The following is a 19,814-nucleotide window of genomic DNA, read 5'->3' as shown; positions in this document are numbered from 1 at the left end:
CGTTGCCTGTGAAATTCAGCGGACTGACCAAATTGAAAACAGAAGTTGCTGGAATGTGAGATCACTCGGAGTGGACCTAACTGCACTGTGGCATAATCGACACTTGATTGAGAATGGAATTGAGTTTTATTTAATGTGATATCAATGCATGACATCATGTAAACTGGACCTCCACTAAACTATTACATCTTGGATGGAGTGCTCTTAATTCATCAAACTGTGAGACAGCCTACAAGACTTCATATTTTTTACAGACATGGAACGAACTGTTTGCTCTTAAAAAATGTAGAAACAAGAAGATGCAGGAAAAAAACGTTCTGATTACAACTTTCATTTTTATTTGCGACCTATGACCATCCATGATTTAATACTATTTAACAAAAACGTAACTCTATTTTGTAGGGGACTAAGGGAAACCAAGGCAAACTACTAAACTTTACCAGAATTCCACCCACTTGTCAACTTGCAACCCAATTTTGTGTGTGTGGGTGTGTGCGTGTGTGTGAGAATTTAACCTGTAGAAATAAAATGACAACAAAGAATCCATGAAACTGGTTTGATAACGAAGCTTTATTCAAGTCCAATTAGGATGTATAAATCCAGATTTTTTCCAGAATACAAAACCATAATGTAATAATAAAAGGTATTATATATACACATATTGAGTTCAATACTTTAAAATATTTTATCACATTATTGTTGTCATATCCCTCAATGTCAGGGGCGTGTCCACCCAGCGCAATCCAGCCAATGTTAAATTAGCACATCTAATGTACTGAGGCTGCTTCTTGAGACGCAATAGTTGTATTTTCAAAGATACCAGGTTCACCTTTAAACTCTAAAATGATTTCACTTGTGTTGTGTTGCTTGAAAGAGTAATATGTCCAAACATCCTTCAAGCTACCCAGCAAACCAAATCAAACCAGATTTCCCATCATTATTATTATCCTTACTGGGTAGATAGTGGGTATATTAACAGAATTTTTGTAACGTTAACAGAGAACAAGAGTCATGTGTTATTCTGCTACAACCAAGCCAAGATGTGGCTCCCAGAGCCAGCAGTTTGTTCCTTAATATCTTTACCCAATGTGATTTTTTTTGAGGGCAGTGCTCTCTCACACACAAGAACTGTGGGATGCTATTCTAGCGTCTTGGCAGCAGTAATACACTTATACTCATACCAACACCCCAACAGGCACTTCACAAAACTCCCTTTAGCTACACAGTCTGCACAGACTCCAATTCTACAAGCATGTTTTAATTTTACTAGACCAGGGTGAAACAGAGAATAGGGGGGTGGACCTGGGTAAGTACTGCAAAAGAGTGAAGTGTGTGAGTGTGTGTGTGTGTGTGTGTGTCTGTCTGATGTATTCAAGGGAACACATTAGCTGAGCTTTCCACCCCTGACATGCATACTGTCATGGAGACCCTGTTCAATGAGTTTGATATCTTCCATGTCGTCTTTGATTACGCTGATCAGGTGACTTAGACCTTCCTGTTGCTGCTTCAAATGCTGGAAAGAACAGAGAAACGTTCAAACATTACTAAGAATCACACACCAAGAATACAAAAGACCACTGACAGGCCCCTTTAAAGGAGCTGTTTCACTCATCATGCTCCTCTGAGACCACATGGACAGACTGACATTAGAGGCGGACGCACTAATGCGTTATCCACTGAAGATTTTAAAACCTAATCGAAATAATCCTAATAAAGCTAATAAAAGCAGCAAATGTCCTGAAATCAACACAAGTCTGTCCTAGACAATGAAACAGTTCATGTGTTCATATATTTAAACTGTCATCTTAAATATTTTCTCTAAGACAGTATTTTTGGACTTAAGTAAATAGAAACACACACACATACACTCATTGCTCTCTCTTTGAGACTAACCTGTTTGATCTCTCTGAGCAGATCTGCATCCACACTGTATCTCTCCTCTGAGCGCACTGCCCCAAAATGGTTCTGCATCCGGATCTGTGACATCAGCTCATTCAGACGACCCTGAATGAACACAAACACACACACACACACACACACACACACACACATATAATGTTTCAACCATGTTTGATGTGAAATTATTCTAAATCAGTCAATGATTTGTTGGTCTTCTGATAAAGTGGAAGGCGAGCGTAAGCACCTTAAACTGTGTGGGGGCGTTGAGCTCTGACTGAATGGTGTCCAGTTGGACTCTCAGATGTTCCTCGTCCACCTGAATAGCATAACCACTCTTCCTCTGGATTTCCTGTTTAATGAGTACCTGCACATAACACAAACATTTCAGTATCAATAATACTCTAATAAAAGCCAAGAGAAGCAATAGAGAACAGCAACTATTTACCTTCTTATTGCATAGTTATGACATCTTAAAGTTCTTTCAAGAAAGTAGCAAAACCTGTCAAAGCTCCAACACCCTTTACTTACTACTAGTATTAAGCTATTTCTCAGAGATTTTCTCTTTTATATTACTGAGTGCAGGTGTGTGTACGTGCCCGTGCGGTGACGTAAGGCATCATACCTGCAGAACTCTGTGTGAGAGATCCATTAACTTTCTCTTATACTGAGCGATTTTGGCCACTGTCGTCGCTTGATTCTTCTGTAACTCACTGATGTCATTGGAGATGATCTGCAGAATTTTACATCACTTTTCAACAAAAGGCAGCAGACGGTGTATTAACACATGACATAAGTTTACTAGGTAGGTTTGCTGTCTTTCAGCATTGTGGAGACAATACTCACATCCACTCTTGTCTGGTGCTGTTTGGTCATTTGCTCTTGGATCTTTAGTCGACGGAGCAGCTCTTTAAAGCCAACCATGGGCACTGGTATCAACCTAACCCCAGTCATTATTACAACTCAGTTAGCTGTGTGGGTACCATCCTTATACTGACATTACACATACATTCTGTTTTGATAACACTTAAGAATAGATTATTTGTTCATTTTTTAAATTGGCATTTACTTCTCAGGATCCGGGTTATCTACTTTGGCCTGCTCCCAGATAATAGGGTCCACACCTAAAAGGAAAAAAAAAACTGTTCAGAACCCTTTTCATGTCCATAACCAAGTATACCCACTATATGTGAGGTATGGTACACATATACATGATACTCTATACGCAATAGGAGATTTGTTTTATTTTTTACAGGGGGGGGGGTTGGCCCAGTGGTCACTGACACTACTCTATAGAGTATGTAAGGTGATAGCAGGTTAACCAGGGGGATGCATGTTGGTCATTGTGCTAACAAGAGGGATGGAATGCCCCCTCATCACCCTACAAATCACCTACTCTCTATACACATGAGCCTATAAAAATAAAACTAGTGTTCTCTGGAAAAAAAAAAAAAAAACACAACCTAAGCTAAAACTCAAACATTCAGGTTTGTTAAGATGACTCTGCAAATCCACACCCGTGCAGTGAGTGAAATTTCAACAAAAACTGAAATAGCTAATGTGCTTTCAATCAAAAGCATTCATTCAGCTCACTCAATTACAAAATCTTTGAACCTAAATTCTATTTGAAAAGTTGAAATCTCACACTGCTCTTCAGAAGCCAGGAAACAGTGCTTCACTGAAGGCAACTTTTTTTTCCCGTGCCAGGCTATGGCCCTTAACATAAAAGTGTAAGGAAAGTGTAAAATAACATTTTTTTCGTAGAGTTGGATGTCCGACTGACCTGCCGGGGGGTTCTGTAGAAGCTGTTTGAGCTGAGCAGGTGACAGTGCTGTTCGGGCCACAGACATGATCACTCCCAGCTGCTGTAACTGAGTCTTAACATTGGCCTGCTCCATGTAACTAAAGAGTGTGGTGGCCGGAACCCGCTTTGAGGTTCCGTTAGCGGAACGCTCCACCACGTACACGATCACCTCCGTCCTACAGAGAGAACCCAAACAAAGTCAGTGAGGTATATTCTCTTCTAATTCATTCTCCAGTGATGAATTAGAATACATTTGTACTTTTTTGACAACTTATGGTAGCACCCTTCAGCGCAGCTTCTGTTCACCTCCATGTCAGTCACAATAGTTCATTTTGAGAGTCTTGTCAAGTAATGCTCACATGGACAAATTACCAAATAAAACGCAGAGTGTATATACTCCAACCACATAGTCTAAAGGCACACTCTCAATATGTCTCTATCCCAGCTCTCTAACAGCGCGAGAAGATGTGATACTGACTGATCGTCTGGCAGGGCTTTCACTCCCTCCACGTTGACGGTGAGAGTCTGGTGTCCTCCCAGGATTTTATGCAGCGACTCCACCAGCTGCTGTTGCTGACTGCGCACATCTGACTCCTTCTTATTCAGAGCTAACACCACCAAGCCATCCTCATCCTTAGTGGACGGAACACAGCTGTATCCCACCGCCTGAGACGGAGAGGAAAAAAAAAAAAACAGAGAAAGAGAAAACTCTTCATGTCCTTTCTCCAACATGAAGGAAAAGCAGACGGATCCGTGCGAGGCTGAGAGACTGAGCAGCAGTGACAGTCAAGTGAAATGGTCAACAGATGGAAGCCATTTTACACGATCAAAAAGGACTTCAATAAGATATCTATTATATATAGGCAAAACATCATGTCAGCCTCAACAGAAGAGAAAAGACTATTTTTTTTCTTATTTCTACAGAGCATCCTATTAAACGTAGCGCTCCAGGAGTCTTTTACTTCACCCCAATGCAATGCTGTGCTTCATCATCCCTCTGTGTTACCCTGACAAATGGTATTATCCCTGTCAATGACCTGTCTGGTCAGGTAATCACCTTAAATCTGCAGAAGGGGTTTTCTTGAGTGAACTCTACGGGGGGGACGTTGTTTTGGAAGAAGCCCTTGCCCGTGCCCCAGAACGCTTGCAGCTGGTTCCACTTGGCGAGGATGGCATCTCGTTCATCGTTGAGTAGAGTAGGCGCAGAGAGGGCACTGGCTGTGTTGATCAGCTGGTTAGATTGAGGTTGAGCCTGGGCCTGTTGGCCAAACAACCCCCCTGACAACAAGACACCAGGAGACGTCAGACGGTTTCATACACAAAGCCAGAGGAGATGCCAGTACTGCCATAGATTATTCAACCCTGGTTTACTTTTCATTCATCTTAAAGCCTTCAGCAGTCTGGCTCATTTACTGAAGACTCCATTTTCATGCACAAAGTACGCCAACACAGCAGGACAACTGACCTTGCTGTTGTGATGACTGGATGTTAAACCCTCCAAATCCCAGTCCTCCTCCCAGCCCTGTGCCAAAGCCTGTCCCAGTCGCAGTGCCTGTGCCCAGGCCAGAGGAGAAGCCAAAGCCCTTATTCTGTGTGCCCCCAAACAGCCCGCCTGTAATACCAAAGACCCGAGTTAGCAAAAGACGTACGTAAACCGTATTTTACCAACATTTAACAGGCATCACATGAGTTGGAAAAAAGGAAAAGCATGGCTTACACATGAAATGACAGGGCAAAGCATTTGCAGACAACAGGAGAGCTGTGTATTTTAGTTTTACATACACGTGGGTGAGTACAGTCTTACAGCGACAAAGGATGGACAAAAATAATAGAAACTTCTTATGAAAAAGGTCTTCAACAGTAAAATTATTTAGTGCAGCAAGAGAGACAGTGTGGAAACTTAAGGGCACATGTCTAAAAAAAAAAGGACCTAATGCATCAGAGAACATCTAAGTTAAACAACAGGGAGAGACAAACCATTAAAACCACAAAACACTGACCTCAACCATTACTAAACAACTGAATGCACAACTCTGTAAGCACATCTCAGGGAAAATCTTTTTTCACATACGTCACAAAGTTGGTGTTTATGGTAGAGCTGCTATTTGAAGACCACTCATAACTCACAACCATGCCCAAAATGCATATTTTGGTTTGGTGAGGACAAAACTTGTACCCATGAGCAAGGAAAACTTGTGGTCTGGTATTATCTTTTAGTCTTTTTCCTGGATCCCACTGAGTTTATGTTTGGAAAAGGCTTCAACCCACTTTGCCTGTTACCAGTCGTTAAGCATGGAAGTGGATGTGGTATGGTATGGGCAGTAATCTCATGGTGTTTGCTGGATCCAATGACTGCTAAACGACTGTGGAATAACAGCCAAGGATTACAAAGCTGTTTTAGGCGTACCCCACACTGCAAATACTGTCTCAGGATAACACCCCCCAGTACACACTGCTCAATCAATTCAAATGTGGTTTAGCATAAACCAAAACGAGGCCCCCCCATCCAACAAACCTAAACATCAACAACCATTTATGGGAAACTCTGGAGGGCAAAGGGCAGCAGATTTCTGCCTCCCTCACATCTCAAAGAGGTACAGTCTTCTCTTCTTGAAGAATAGTCTAACCTAGCTGTTGTAAACTGTTTGGTGTTTCCATTATTTTGTAAACCTATGTGTACTGTGTATCTTGGAGGTAACGGTGCCATCTATAGGCTAAGGTTCAGTAGTATCATCTAAATAATATTTTACCTTAACATTTCCAAAGGGACATTTCTATTGGCTGACAACTTAGATCAAGCCTATCAGTAGCAATTGTGCACCCCAACAGCTGTTTAGCCTGACTGTAGTGCAGTTCTGAGATTTGAAATTCACTCAAAATGTTACCTGTATTTGAAGGAGCTGCAAAGCTGAAAGTAGATCCAGTGGGAGCAGATGTAGTTGTTGTCCCAAAGCCACCAAAGGTTCCTGAGTAGCAGAGAAAACAATGAGGAGATGAAGGAAACATTCAACATACCAGATCTGCTATGGAGATGAATTTCAGTGATAATGAGATGGATTTCTTAAGTCTATACTACACATAACAGAGAGACAAATACAGACCAAAATTAACAACAAGAACGCAGCACAAGATTATATGAGATCTTTGCGGGACTAAATTCTGAATGTGGTGGACATCAAATGACATATTTCTAAGTAAAAATGAATTAATATTAAAGCATTAGACAGTAATTTGTGAAGCTCAGTGTCACTGCATCTGAACACACTGGCTTGAAAAATGACAAATTAGAACTTCTATGAAATGCTGCTGATTTTCTAATTTACACTGAAGTCAGACTTATGCCTCATTATTAAAAAATTGCAGCCTAGAGCAAACACACAATATACAGACAAAGCACTCGGTAAGCAAATGTCCAGTATTTGAATCTAGTGAGTAAAACCGTTAACTATCATTAAAATTATCAGTGATCTTGGTGGCACACAGAATGAACAATCAGTGAACTAAAGTGACAGATGAATGTGAATGTAGATGAGAACCTAAAGCAAGACACTCATGAACAACTGGATATGATCAGTTAAACAGACTGGTTACACGTAAGAAGACATCTACCTGCACCACCCAGTGTGTTGCCAAAATTGAAAATGGTGGCAGTAGTGGTTGGTGCACCAAAGCCCCCTACATTAAAGTTGACTGCTGCTGGGTTAGCATTTAACCCAAACCCCCCAAAACTAAAACCACCAGTTGTGGTGCTGACACCCCCTAGCCCCCCAAATCCTGCAGAGACGGAATGCCGTAAAAAAGGGAAAGAGAGGGAGAAAGACGGGTTAGTACAGAAATAGCCCAGAAGAGAGGAGAGGAGTCTTGTGAGCATGAGTCTTACTGTCAGTTGTAAAAAAGGTGAATGTGTCTTACGAAAGTATGATAATGGCACTGATGTCTCACTGAATAGACAGAAACATCCACACTGATACATTGTACTATGCTCCGTTAAAAAAGGGGAATATCAGAGGTTAACAACTGCTATACCAACAGTAAAGAGAAACAGAAAGTTAGGACAGAGTATATTTTGATTGTCACACGAGCAGGGTTGGAGAAAGTGTTTCACGGCCCTGCAAAAAGAATTCCTACCAGTTGTCGTGGAGCCAAAGCCAAATCCTGTAGATGCAGTGGTTGTAGTGGTGGGCCCAAAGGCTGGGGCAGTGAGAGCTGTAACCATGACAACAGTCAATCACAAGAGCCAGTTATGAGGGACTGTTACATTTTAGGCACTGAGACAAGGGAATGTGAATGAAAGCAACCACTCTCCTTCAAACCCACTGATTTCTTTCTACTTTTGGTGAATATCGAGGGAAAATGCCAACATTTGAATTTATTATGGATGCTGAAGAATATCTCAAGGGGAAAAAAAACAACTTGGGGGGGGGGGGGGGGGGGGAGACAAGTGTTATTCAGGAAGGGCTCAATCATTCAGAATGGCCTAACACTGGAATGGAACAGAAATGGTTGTGTGAAATGAGAATGAGCAGATGGACTTACTACTAAATCCGGATGAAGCTGTGGTAGTGGTGGCAGTGCCAAAGCCGAAAGCGGGTGACGCTGTGGTTTTGGCACCGAATGAACCAAATGAAAATCCGGAGGAGCCTTGATCAACAACAAAATGATATCAGACTCGTTACAGATGGATGCTTAAACGAAAGAAATGGAAACCACGGAACATACAAGAAGAGCATATTTTCATATTCTATTTGAAATATTTTTACATATTAAGTTATGACAACCGCTTCCCATGTGATGTTAGTTTCGAATATACCAACTATCAGCCAAAAGAACCATAGTAAAGCTAGCTAATGTCTCCAGGCTCATGTAAAGATGAAAGATCTGAATTAAACATGTTCATATCCCTAAAAATCACTTTAGAAAATACGATATCGTACAACAAAAAGTATCTTCGTTTAGATCCAAAAGATGATCGTTGGGTGGTTTGTGTTGCTACTGCTAACAAGCTAACTGACTTGCCCTGAACCAGCATGGAGTTGCACTGGTAGTCTCCTCATTAACATATCAACGCTGAATTTTTTCCAGATTACCAGTTTTGCATTAACTAATCTCAACACTAGATAACATTATTTACAACATGTAATACCGAACTTACTTGGAGCATTTGTACCGCCTCCGCCAAAGCTGAACGCCATGTTTCCTTCTTGAGTGGACTTCCTTGTCCGTAAGGAAACAAGTACTCGGCAACAGTTCCTACCTCTTTTTGTTACTTATCTGAAACATCATTCTCGCACAACCTTTCCCTCAGTATCTTGGCTTTTTTCCCTTTTCGAAGTGATCTCAGCAAATTCACAGTTTGCGCTTAAAAAGAACTGTTCCACTGTTCGCATTCTTTTCATAGAAGTTTTAAAAACGATGTGTTTTGAATTGTTTTTAAGATGATAGGCGGGAATGAATAATTGAAAAAATAAATTTAAAAAAATTACGTCGAAACATTTATGCTTATAGGAAGTTACATATATATAAGCAGACTGTGTTGTCCTGGGAGAAAAAACACATTTGTCTTTAGAGGAAAAAACATGTGTAAGCATGGTTTGTTGGCCAATAATAATTATTACCTTAAGTTTAAGACTATGTTGCGAAATACCCCCAAATTCTCCATGAATCTTTTTTTCTCTGAAATGTGTTTGTACATATTCGATTGCACAATGTCATTTTCCAATTTAATGGTAACAGGTTAATCATTTTGCAACACAGGAGGCACATTAGGGGCCATGAGAGTAAAGACAAATTTTGTTTGCCATCTATCTTCCAGGAATCAAGGGAAATTTTACAGGCGCATAATAAATGGTGGCCAATTTACACCTGTTTCGGCAGAGAATACCGACTGACCCCACAGTACAAATGAGTCATACAAATTATGATAATTAAAGTCGTCGCCCTTAGTGTGAGCACGTAGTACTTGGGTAGTGTAAATACATTTTAAGAGTCTTTAGAAAGGATTGGACAGCTGCTAGTCCCCCAGAATCGCATGCTTATTTTAAACGACATTTATTTTATTTTATTTTTTAAATATTGAAACGTCAGATGAGACGAGGGCAATACATTGGTTGGCCGGGAGATGTATAGACTTGTACTCGTTGTATTAGTTACATGTATTGGCTGTCAGATTGCAAGTAACTGTGAAGCCTTAATCACAACGGATTAAAATGGAGTCCGAATTATAGTGTGGGAACAGATATAAATTTTAAATGTAGATGTGCATGTGCAATACTTGATGGCAGAAATTCATGTTTTAGTACACTGCGATGTTAAATACCAATAGATGAAGCATCAACCACCACTAGGTGGAGACAAAGAGCTTTTTAAAAGTATGCAGTTTAAAAAAATCTTTTTGCCAGAACGATTTTTTCTCGCTTGGCGTCATGTTCTCGCGGGACAGAGAGAGCAGAGGCCCCTTCAGGGGTGAGCGAATCGGATTGTAGATAAATAGAAAGGCTAAAGATGGCGTCGACTAGAGATGCACTAAAGAAAATCGGATGCTTAACTCTCGTTCAAAACAAGGAATGTGTCTTCCTAATAGCATAGACGCACTCTCTTTTTAAGTGCGGAAGACTTTTGACATCGAGGACTGATGTTGTTGAGCACTGTGGATAACTTGGAGGATAATTATTGTTGTTTCTTTGTATTTTCCACTGGAACAAACATATCTATCCACAGTTTCCATGTAAGGCTAATAGTTAGCTAGGGAGCCTGGATCTACTGGATGGATTGATCAAGCTGGCTTGCTAATGTACTAGCTGCCAGAGCTAGCTAACTACCTAGGTACGAGTGCCAACAGACTGTAAATAGACCAGAATACATTCTTTAAATGAATTCATTGCAGAGAATTCGTTGGGAATAATAGCCATATTTAACCGGTCCTGCTACAAAGTGTTGAGTTGGTTATTGATCACCATGTATTTTTTAACTGGCTGGCCCCGGAGGCTCCTCTGCCCTCTGAAAAGTGAAGAGGAACCGTTTCACATCCAGCCGAGCTCTCAACGCTTTTATTTCGCAGTGCTGTCAGAAACTCAACTCAGCATTTGGTTTAGTAGGGTAAGTGTCTTCTCCCTTCAGGTCATGCCAAGCGAGACCACAACATTTCCGCTGAATATAGTAAACATTATTTGTTAGTGTATTACAAGCGATGTATGTTTGTGTCTGTGTGTTTTTATGTGAGATAGAGGTATCAAGTTGCTGCGTCACCGAGTTTTTTCCAGTGTAGAATGTAATTTATACTTCTACCTCCAGTGCTAGGTATGTTTGACAAATCACTTTTGGGTCGTTATTACACCTGAAAACATTTTGAATTGCGAACTGGGTTGATGTAGTTCCTCTAATCAGTGCTCTGGAAATAAAACGTTTTGTGTAGTAAAACTTTTAGTGCCTCATATTTCTGCCCCTATTCGGACAAATGAAAGCGAAAGGCTGGGTTCTAACCTTAGTTTTATACTTTGATCTTCAGCCTTTACCTGTTGTTAGTGACTTAAGCTACTGCTAAAGAACTGTTCAAGATTTATTCGGTAACACAGGTCCGTTGAAAGCTGACATGAAGGTGTGAGTTCAGGTATCCAACCCGGCGTTGTCAGATTGTATTATAAAGGCAGTTCAGCAGATCACACATAGTTGCAAATTTTGCAGGGCAACCTGCAGCTGCACTGCATTTTGACTGGTTTGCATTTTATAACACTCAGGGTACTATGCATCTCAATTGCCAGCTCAGCAGAAATGTACGGGTTTTTTTCAGTGCTTACAGGGACTGCCCTAGATGTGTAAAGAGCACATCTTTAAAGAACGTGTGAGGATTTTTTTTTCTTGTAAAGGTAGTGGCCTTACACACAGCCTAGAGCATGAAATCTGCTGGTCCCTATGTCAACAGTGATTCATTGATGTGTTGATTAATTGTCCCGTGTATGAGAGAGTAAAACTAGTAACACGCCAGTAAAAACTTCCAATGCCTGACTGGAGGTATGTTTGACAGTTTGGGTTGTACATGGGGTGGTCTCTGTTTATGTTGTGTAATAGGTGTGTAGACAGTGCAAATGAGGGATGAGTCTATGCCAGTATTAGTAACTCTGTTGGACCTGATCTAGAGATGTGGTCTTGATTCAGAGCCGACTTCTTTTGCGAGACACTTTCTTCTGCCTGCCGTAATATGAACACAAAAGAGCATTTAGTCATGTAGCAATGAACTCGCAGTATTTATGGATGTCGAAATTACATAAATGTTCCCCCACAAGAACAAAATGCGAAGGCTGTGCTTTTGCATGTGGAAGTTAAAACTATATGAGCCAAACTACCTTCAGTGCTATGCTAAAGGTTCAAGAGCAAACAGTGTGATTTTTCCCCAAGCAAATGTCTGAAAGTAGGCTGTGGGTTTATTTGACTTCGTTTTTATGTTTAGACGATATATATTTATATAATGTAATATGACAGGCCTCTAAAATCTGGGTCACATTTCTTTTCTCTCCCATCTCTCTGGAAGTGTCCTTTTGTAGACTTCCTGTCTTTCAGCTGTTCTTTCATTCTCCATTGGTTGACTAGAGAGGTTAACAGGATGTCCAGGAAAAGGCCCCCGTCTGGAATTCGACAGCCCATTTCACACTGCCGCCCTCCCACACATTGCTATTTCAAGTGCAAGTCAGCCAGGGCTCTTCCTAAACATTTTTAAAAACCACCACCCTGTCCGGCTATGCTGCCCCCGTCTTCCCCTTCCGACATAGTCTCCAGCAGTCCCTTCTTCTCACCCTTAAAGCCGTACCATAAATCTCAGTGAGCATCGAATTCTTTCGTGACACAACATCCAGTCTTGACATGTATTGGCAGACTGGTTGTTTGCCAGGAGGATCTGGCCCAATCATGTAGAGGTCACGCTGATATTCCCGCATGTTGACTTTAGTGTTGTGTGTGTGTCTTGTGTGTAATGGATAGTTCCTGTGGTGTTGTGTAATCACAGCCACCTCTTTGGCAGATGTGCAAGTCATGTATTTTTGATTACTGTTAGACCACTCAACTTTGATACACTATTGATTTTGAGTCACTTTGGATAAGAGCATCAACTACAAGATTTATTATAAAATAAAAAATATATATATAGTAGGGGTGAGATTAGGCCTTTGAAGGAAAAAAAAAAGCTCTTAAATGTGGGGTCTTGAACAGTGAGTAATGTAAGAGAAACTGACGCCAGGAAAAAGAGTCTAATAGTCCCCCCTGTACTTGTTTCCCCCCTCCTTTAATACAGCTATCCTCATTTGAACCCCCTGAGAAATCCCTCTGGTATTAGAAGCAATCCAGTCAGGCTATTGGCATTGCTTTGCTAATGACATTTAGTATTTGTCTCATTGATTAAAATCAGACAAACCCCGAGGGCCAGTGATTGGTTGTAATTCAGCCAACCCTTAAGAAACTCTGCTCTCTCTCTCTATCACCATGGGGCTGCACATATTGATCATCAGTGGTGTTTTAATGCCACCACGCTTCACTGTAAGAACCTGCACTTTGCATCAGAGCCCATTAGGTTTGTTTCACTGCATTTTGAAGTTAAGCACTGTTAAAATGTGATTTGCATGTTAAAAACAGGTGTAAGGAGGGGCCCGGGCAAAACATTCTCCAGATGAGTAGATCAGTAAACAACGGTACATGCTAGAACTGCAGAATGTTGTGGAATGGTGTGATGTCATAGGATCGGCGAGGTTTTTTAAAATATTAGTTTGCACTCGCAGTAATTCCCTGAGTATTTGCTTTGTGAGGTCATTATGTAAGCCTGTTTCAACATCACGTAATACGGATTTCAAAAGTAGAGTCATTTGGTAGTGACTTTGCTGAACTGCACTGAATGTCATCCAATTCAGCTCCAGTCTTGCATTTTATGAATATATATATATTCTAGAACACAAATTACATACATGTGATTACTTATTGAAGAGCTATACATTCAACAAAAGTACACATACATCTTATGTTCTCCCTCTTCAGACACAAGAATATCAGTGCCTCCCTCACACAGGTAAGATGAGCTAGTGAACAGCAGGATAAGGTACTTTTTTTATCGAAAATGTGAAGCTATGCTGAAGAAATGAATGCCACCGATGCTTTTTTTTTTTGATCAGGTGTTGTTCCTATTTCATTGTTTATCGCATGGTGATTTTTCTCTGTTAAAATAGACTAATCTCTTGGTCTCAGCTGTTTTTGTGTTTTGCTTTAGGGTTGCAGAGAAACATTGGATCATGTATGTATTTACGGTGCTAAGATTTTGATTGCGTGATCAGTTATCGCTTTACATCGTCCTGCGCAGAGAAATCATGAAACCTCACTGATTCACATGATAGCAGATATGTCTGTCATGTGATCAGGAACCAGATATGCTGTTGCGTTTCTTCTTTGGTTCCTCTTTATTTGATGCTCCCGCTCTTGTTCGCTTCTGTCAAGTGTTTTTCTCCTTTTAGACGCTTTTTTTCTTTCGTTTTCTCATCCCTTACTTCACCGTGGGGCACTTCCATTCTCGTCTGGTCCTCCTCTCTTTCTCTCAGATATACCTTGTGTGGCACCTCTTTCCTTTCCTCCCTTTCTTCTTTCCTTCTTCTTCCCACCCTTTCCTTCCCTCCCTGCCTTGCCTCAGTTTCTCATCTATTCTGTGTCCTCTCAGCCAGTGCCCTGTAGGTACTGCTTTGTGTCTCCTCTGGTCTTCAGTGGTTCTCTGTCTGTTGTCACATCTTAGGCCAGTATGTTCGAGGAGAGGACACAGTCTTCGAAGTGAGAGCTCTATTGGTGCAGTGTTCCCCTCTTACAGTTTGACCTGAAAGCCCCTCTGTCTCGCCAGTTTATCTCAAAATTATTTTTATTCGCTGTTCTGTGTATTTTCTATTTTGATGTAACCACTGCACTCAGTATAGACCAGGTCGACAAACTCATCTACCATGAAATAGCAGATAAGCAAACAAATAAAATCCCATACAGTACATGAGAGAGATTTACATTTCCCCGTACCCTGCCTTACATTTTAAAACGGATGGTCTCAGTCCCAAACGCTGATCAGCTAAAAGCTTTCACAGCTAGGTTTTGTTCCCTCCTATAGTCACACTTATGTTACCTTGTTAAAATGTCACTGCACTAATTTGCTAGTGACAGTTGCAAGTAAAATATCTGTCGCCTAGCAACAATACAGCAGAGCCGTCTCTGGGCCAGGGACCATTTTTTGGCAAGGATAAGAGTCGCAAAATATATATCCAACTGAAAATTGCTTTTAATGAAAATGCTTCCTTTTTATCACGGCAATATGTTTATAACTGTTTTACGAACGCAAAAAGACTCCTCAGGCTGTAATATATCATGTCACTGTCGCAAAAATAAAATGGGTGTCCAGCCCTCTGCTTGGTGTTGTGACCAGTAGTACCTTTTAACTGTGACTTATATTGAAGAAATGCCTCAGCCTCGTAAAATAAATCTTAGTAAAGTAAATCAAACCACATTACCAGAACTGAAGTCTCAGTGTAGCGTATTAGCCGGATAAGCAAGGCTGCTTTGGCTCTAATCCCAAGTCATTCCGCGGACGGACAGGCCTGCCATTATCAGTGTGCTAATGCCTGTTAGCAAGCAGCTTAGCCCTGTAGCCATAACTTCACCTTCCATTTCCATGGACAGAGCAGGCCCTGAGTGAGAAGGGTACAGCTCTGAGCTTTTGGGCTATTGGGGCATCCCCCAGGCCAAGTTTTAAAGAGCTCAAATTAAATGGGGAAACTGTGAAGGAAAGGAGAGGTTGTTAGGATTGAAGTGAAATGATGGCGTGTGGAAATCAGACTTTTACAAGGAGAGCACCAGTTTGACGGAGAGAAAACAGCTCAGAGTGCTTTTATTAGACTGACCAGGAGAAATATATAGGACACTGGCAAAGAGTGGCTGTTTTTATTACTGAATAGACCGACTGGCTAATCAATGGATGAACCATATCCACAGTGTATAAATGTAATGAATAACTTACTACGGCACTCAGACATAAATACGGCTGCTTTTTACCGCTGGGTTGGATTGCTAGCCTCACTTATTTTTCATCGCAGTCCGCTCAGGCACCGAACTAAAGTACATTTCTACATCTGTATAATCCACAGAATACAGCGTGTTATTGCCAGTCTCTAAATGCAGACCTCTAAAATTCACTGTGCTGCATGATTTGGGATCCCATTTTGTATTTATTTTGCGGGGGGGGGGGGGCGTCATGTCCACCGCTCATGTGCACTTCAGAGGTGTCTCACTGTCATTAGTCGGTCCATCCAAATCAGACAATGGGATAGAACCAGGCCGTCTGAAAAGACTGATTCAAAGTCGAATCTTTGGCAGCGGAACCGCTCCGCTATCCCGACCCCCATTCGGCTGTGCTGTGGTTCAGCCCACTGTAACAGTAACCCTGTTTGACAAGCTGTCATGCCCTCTCTACATTCCTGCCCTTCCACGTCTTTCCAAGCATACAGGGCTCTCTGCTCCAAGCCGCTCAAGGAATGGCCTGTCCCCTTGTTTGTCCTCTGGCCTACAGCCGTCGATCATCGTAGTTAAGTCCCTCTCTCGTTTTGCCTGGGTCTGCTGTATTGATGGGTGTATTTTTCTGTCTTCATGGCGATTCTCTTTGGCTTCTCTCTGTCAGTCTTACTTTTTTTCGGCTCTTTCATTCTGACCTGCCTTTTTGTCAGTGACCCTCTCCCCTGAAAAGATTTACATCAGAACCTCTATTTCCTTGGATTGTCTTTCATTTCTTTCTGATGGTCTTCTCTAAATGTATAAAACGAATATCACTTCAACTTGGTTTTTCATTTCCTCTCTCACTCTATTGTGTCCGTCTCTCATTTTCCTAGCTTGCACTGGCCATCTCTGTATCCCTCTGATGGCATTCTCATTCTTTTCTCTGGTTCTCCCCTCCTACTTTCATTTATTCCTCTCTCAACATCTTTCATTTTCTCCTCTAACAGTGCTTTCTGGCTATGCAGCAGTCTTTATTTTTAGCATGTGATTACATCAATTGAAATGCAGACCACTGAGGTGAACACTTGATTTTAAAAGCATTTATAATGGATCGCAGTCAGCGTAGCATGAACTTCAAATTGATATTTTTACAGATGTTTTTGATTTAGACACTTTTTACTTGGTTTGCATTGCAACCAGTTGATTCTACAGGTGGATATTCAGCCGTCTGTCTCAAACTCATTTTGAGCTCTTTTCTTAGCCCACATTCTAAACCAGAGTGGGGTTTATTCAGGGAAACTTTAATGTAGTGTTGTCTGAAGCTTTCCTTTCCTAGTTTGGTCTGTCTGAAGACCTTAGATCAGAGGAAAGAAAAGTGGAACTTTACATGGGAACAAACAGAATATTCAGTGCTCTGGCTTTCGGTGTAGCATGTGTTTGAGAGCTTCAGAATGTCTTCTCATTCAGTTGATGTACTCCACTGACCACCTCTGACCTCAGGTTGTTTGCCCTTATGATTGATGTGTTAAGATGCCCTAAATCTTTACTTCTGACTTGTATGAAGAGGAACGCTTTGACTAATGCCATGAGCTATTACATCTTAGTTGCTAATCAGACATCAGAAAAGGAGTTCCATGAAAAGTTGAAAATCTTTTTCTTTTTCGCTTTAAAAGAACAGCTGAGGTCATATATTAGAACATTGATTCATGTAGCTCTGTGACTCTCTCCCTTTCCATTTCCCCCTGTCTCTCTTTCATTATTACAATTCATTTTCCTTTTATCTATGTCCTTTTCTTGGCTTTTACTCTCTCTTCTCTTTCTCTGTCCCCCTCTGTTGTTTTTGTTATATTTCTCTTACACTTTCTTGTGCTCAAATAGAATTTGTTTTTTTTCCACTCTCTCTCTCACACTTGTAGGATATGAGTCCTTTTAATCAATACAAAGAGATTGTAGCGAACCAACCCCCCCCCCCCCCCCCCAGATTATTTTAGAACCATCACAGCAGAAGAAATTTCAGAAAACTCACGTACTGGAGGGCACATTTCAAATGTTTCATCACCCAACTGTTTGTTTAAAGCTTCAGCTGTTGACTTCGCCCAACGGTGCTGTACATTAGTCTGGGTCTAAGTCATTTTTCTAGGTGACGTGTCAGGGAGGGCCCGCTGAGGTATTTAAAAATGGATTAGACTAAAGCCTCTTCAGAGGATGAAATAGAGGATACTGATTACTTCAGTAATGCATGGATCCCAGCGGAGCATGCAGAAGTGATTTAGATGAACGATGATTGACACATGGGGCTGGTAAATGTGTAGTCCAGTAATGAATGAATTTACTATTTTTCTCTCTTGTTATGCTGGGGTGTGACAAAGGTATGAATTTATCCTTTCACTGACCTAAGTTCTGGGGCTTTTTCTGTGGTTCCATTTAGGGCTGCCGCCATTAGTCGACGTAATCGATGACATCAACGCTGAAAATGCATCGACAACAATATTTTAAACCGACACTTTTTTTTTATTCTTATGAATTTACCATTTTGGTTTCTAAAACACCTCAGTTCATTATATCAAACGTTTTTCTTCAGTGTCGCGACGTAATTGCTGCATTCATGACTTCACTCGTTTTTGACTCCAGTCATTGGTCGGCTCCAGTCACCGCTACAGTTTTAGAAAATCATGGCGGCTGCAGCAGAGTCCGACTCAGTTGCAAAACAGGTTCAGTGTTAAGTTTCCAAAGACCCAAGGCTTCAAAAGTATGGGAGTACTTCAGATAATCACAAAACAAAAAGGTGGTTTGTACACTGTGCAAAGTTTCGATGGCATACTACAGCAGCATTAGGGCTATGCGTGAGCATCTGAAGAGAAAACACACTGGCGCTATTCTGGATGATGGACCACCAGAAAAGGCAAAACCACCACAATGACATACAGTTGTTTGTTGTCAAAATAAAATGAACAGAAATGGAAATGGTCAGTTAGATTTTTTGGAGGAAGATGAATCGTTTATATTAATCAGCTAATCTGTAAAATAGTTGATGGATGAATCGATAGAAAAATAGTTGTTAATGACAGCCCTACTTTCATTGGAGCGCTCCTCGTTTGAATCAAGTTCCACGATCTGACTTTTTCAGTCCCCATACCGATACCTGGGCTTTGGGTGGAAAAGAAAGCCCAGAAACTTTACACTCTCAGTCTAGAACGGTATATGAAACATAACAGTTGAGCTATACCCACAACTCAAAACGTCACGCTGGTCTTTTGTGTCTTGAGTCACATGCCGATGGCTGAGTTCTTAACGCGTTAACTGCATGCCGACACTGCATTAAAACCTTTGCATGGCACAGCTGAAATTAGTCATAACACAGCTTTGGTATGCAAGCATTCAATGACCTTGCTGAACGAGCACAAGTCCTTTGGAGCAGAAAGACTTTTTCAACAAGCCATGGACGGGCCTCTCCGCTGGCCATTTGAAGGTGGTGTGATTTTAGTGAGTGACATGCCATTTCCTGGGAGGCCTTGTGAAAGAGACTATAGCAGAACCTTTAGGGAAGGAGGGTTAAGTGAGGGCATTCAGCTTTGGTTCCAAAAAGTACCAAAGTGAGTTTTCTCTGTATAATACTAGTCGGAAAAAGCAAAAAAAACCCAAAAAACAACTTGCTACAGTATCTGCCGCTCCATCAAAAGCCTAGGGTGAAACAGCCTGTAACCTCAATGCATGATCATTTTAGAAAGTTAGTAATGTTAATTGGTAAAGTTAGCCAGGCCATGCTGTGACAGAAAAAGGATAAGCTTGTACCCTGTCTTTGATGGCTGGAGAGGAGGTGATTATTTTCCTGTACTGCAGTAGTGATTCTCTGGTCATTGCACATGGAATCAATCCTGAAGGCATGGCATGGTAGAGCTACACAGGCAATTAATTTCATATGGGGCAACAAGGACGACCCAAAATCAGAATGGTTATTATTATTATTATTGTTATTACTGCCTTCTTGTCCCGGGGCTTCACATTCTCAAAACTATTGCACAATTACTTACATTTCATCTCTTTAGAAAGAAAGCAAAAAGCAGTCTATTTTTAATTTTCAAGATTTTCCATTCTGCTTCTCCTTTTACTGCTGTTGTTTTTCAGG

At 41.1% G+C, this 19,814-nt stretch overlaps 2 protein-coding genes across 3 annotated transcripts in view; one reads left to right on the top strand and one right to left on the bottom strand.

Moving 5' to 3' along the window:
* Positions 1-551: 551 nt before the first annotated feature.
* Positions 552-8,894, bottom strand: nup54 (nucleoporin 54). The gene is made up of 14 exons (XM_030768548.1): positions 8,853-8,894; positions 8,237-8,341; positions 7,829-7,906; positions 6,586-6,666; positions 5,166-5,312; positions 4,758-4,978; positions 4,179-4,366; positions 3,680-3,876; positions 2,966-3,020; positions 2,743-2,836; positions 2,522-2,629; positions 2,144-2,263; positions 1,894-2,004; positions 552-1,513 (listed from the first exon to the last, which is right to left on the bottom strand). Exons 1-14 carry the CDS (start codon positions 8,890-8,892, stop codon positions 1,385-1,387), a joined length of 1,674 nt encoding a protein of 557 aa, XP_030624408.1. The 5' UTR covers positions 8,893-8,894; the 3' UTR covers positions 552-1,384.
* A 1,351-nt stretch (positions 8,895-10,245) lies between these two features.
* ric1 (RIC1 homolog, RAB6A GEF complex partner 1) overlaps positions 10,246-19,814 on the top strand; it is a 49,896-nt gene continuing 40,327 nt past the window's right edge. For both annotated transcript variants that reach the window (XM_030767313.1, XM_030767312.1), the window contains exon 1: positions 10,246-10,795. In XM_030767313.1, the coding sequence (XP_030623173.1) occupies positions 10,655-10,795 (141 nt within the window). In that variant the 5' untranslated portion in view covers positions 10,246-10,654. The remainder of the gene's footprint in view (positions 10,796-19,814) is intronic.

This window comes from Chanos chanos, chromosome 3 (assembly GCF_902362185.1).
Source record: "Chanos chanos chromosome 3, fChaCha1.1, whole genome shotgun sequence".
Taxonomy (NCBI): Eukaryota; Metazoa; Chordata; class Actinopteri; order Gonorynchiformes; family Chanidae; genus Chanos; species Chanos chanos.
The sequence above is the reverse complement of the archived record's forward strand: the minus strand, read 5'-3'. Positions and strand labels throughout refer to the sequence as shown.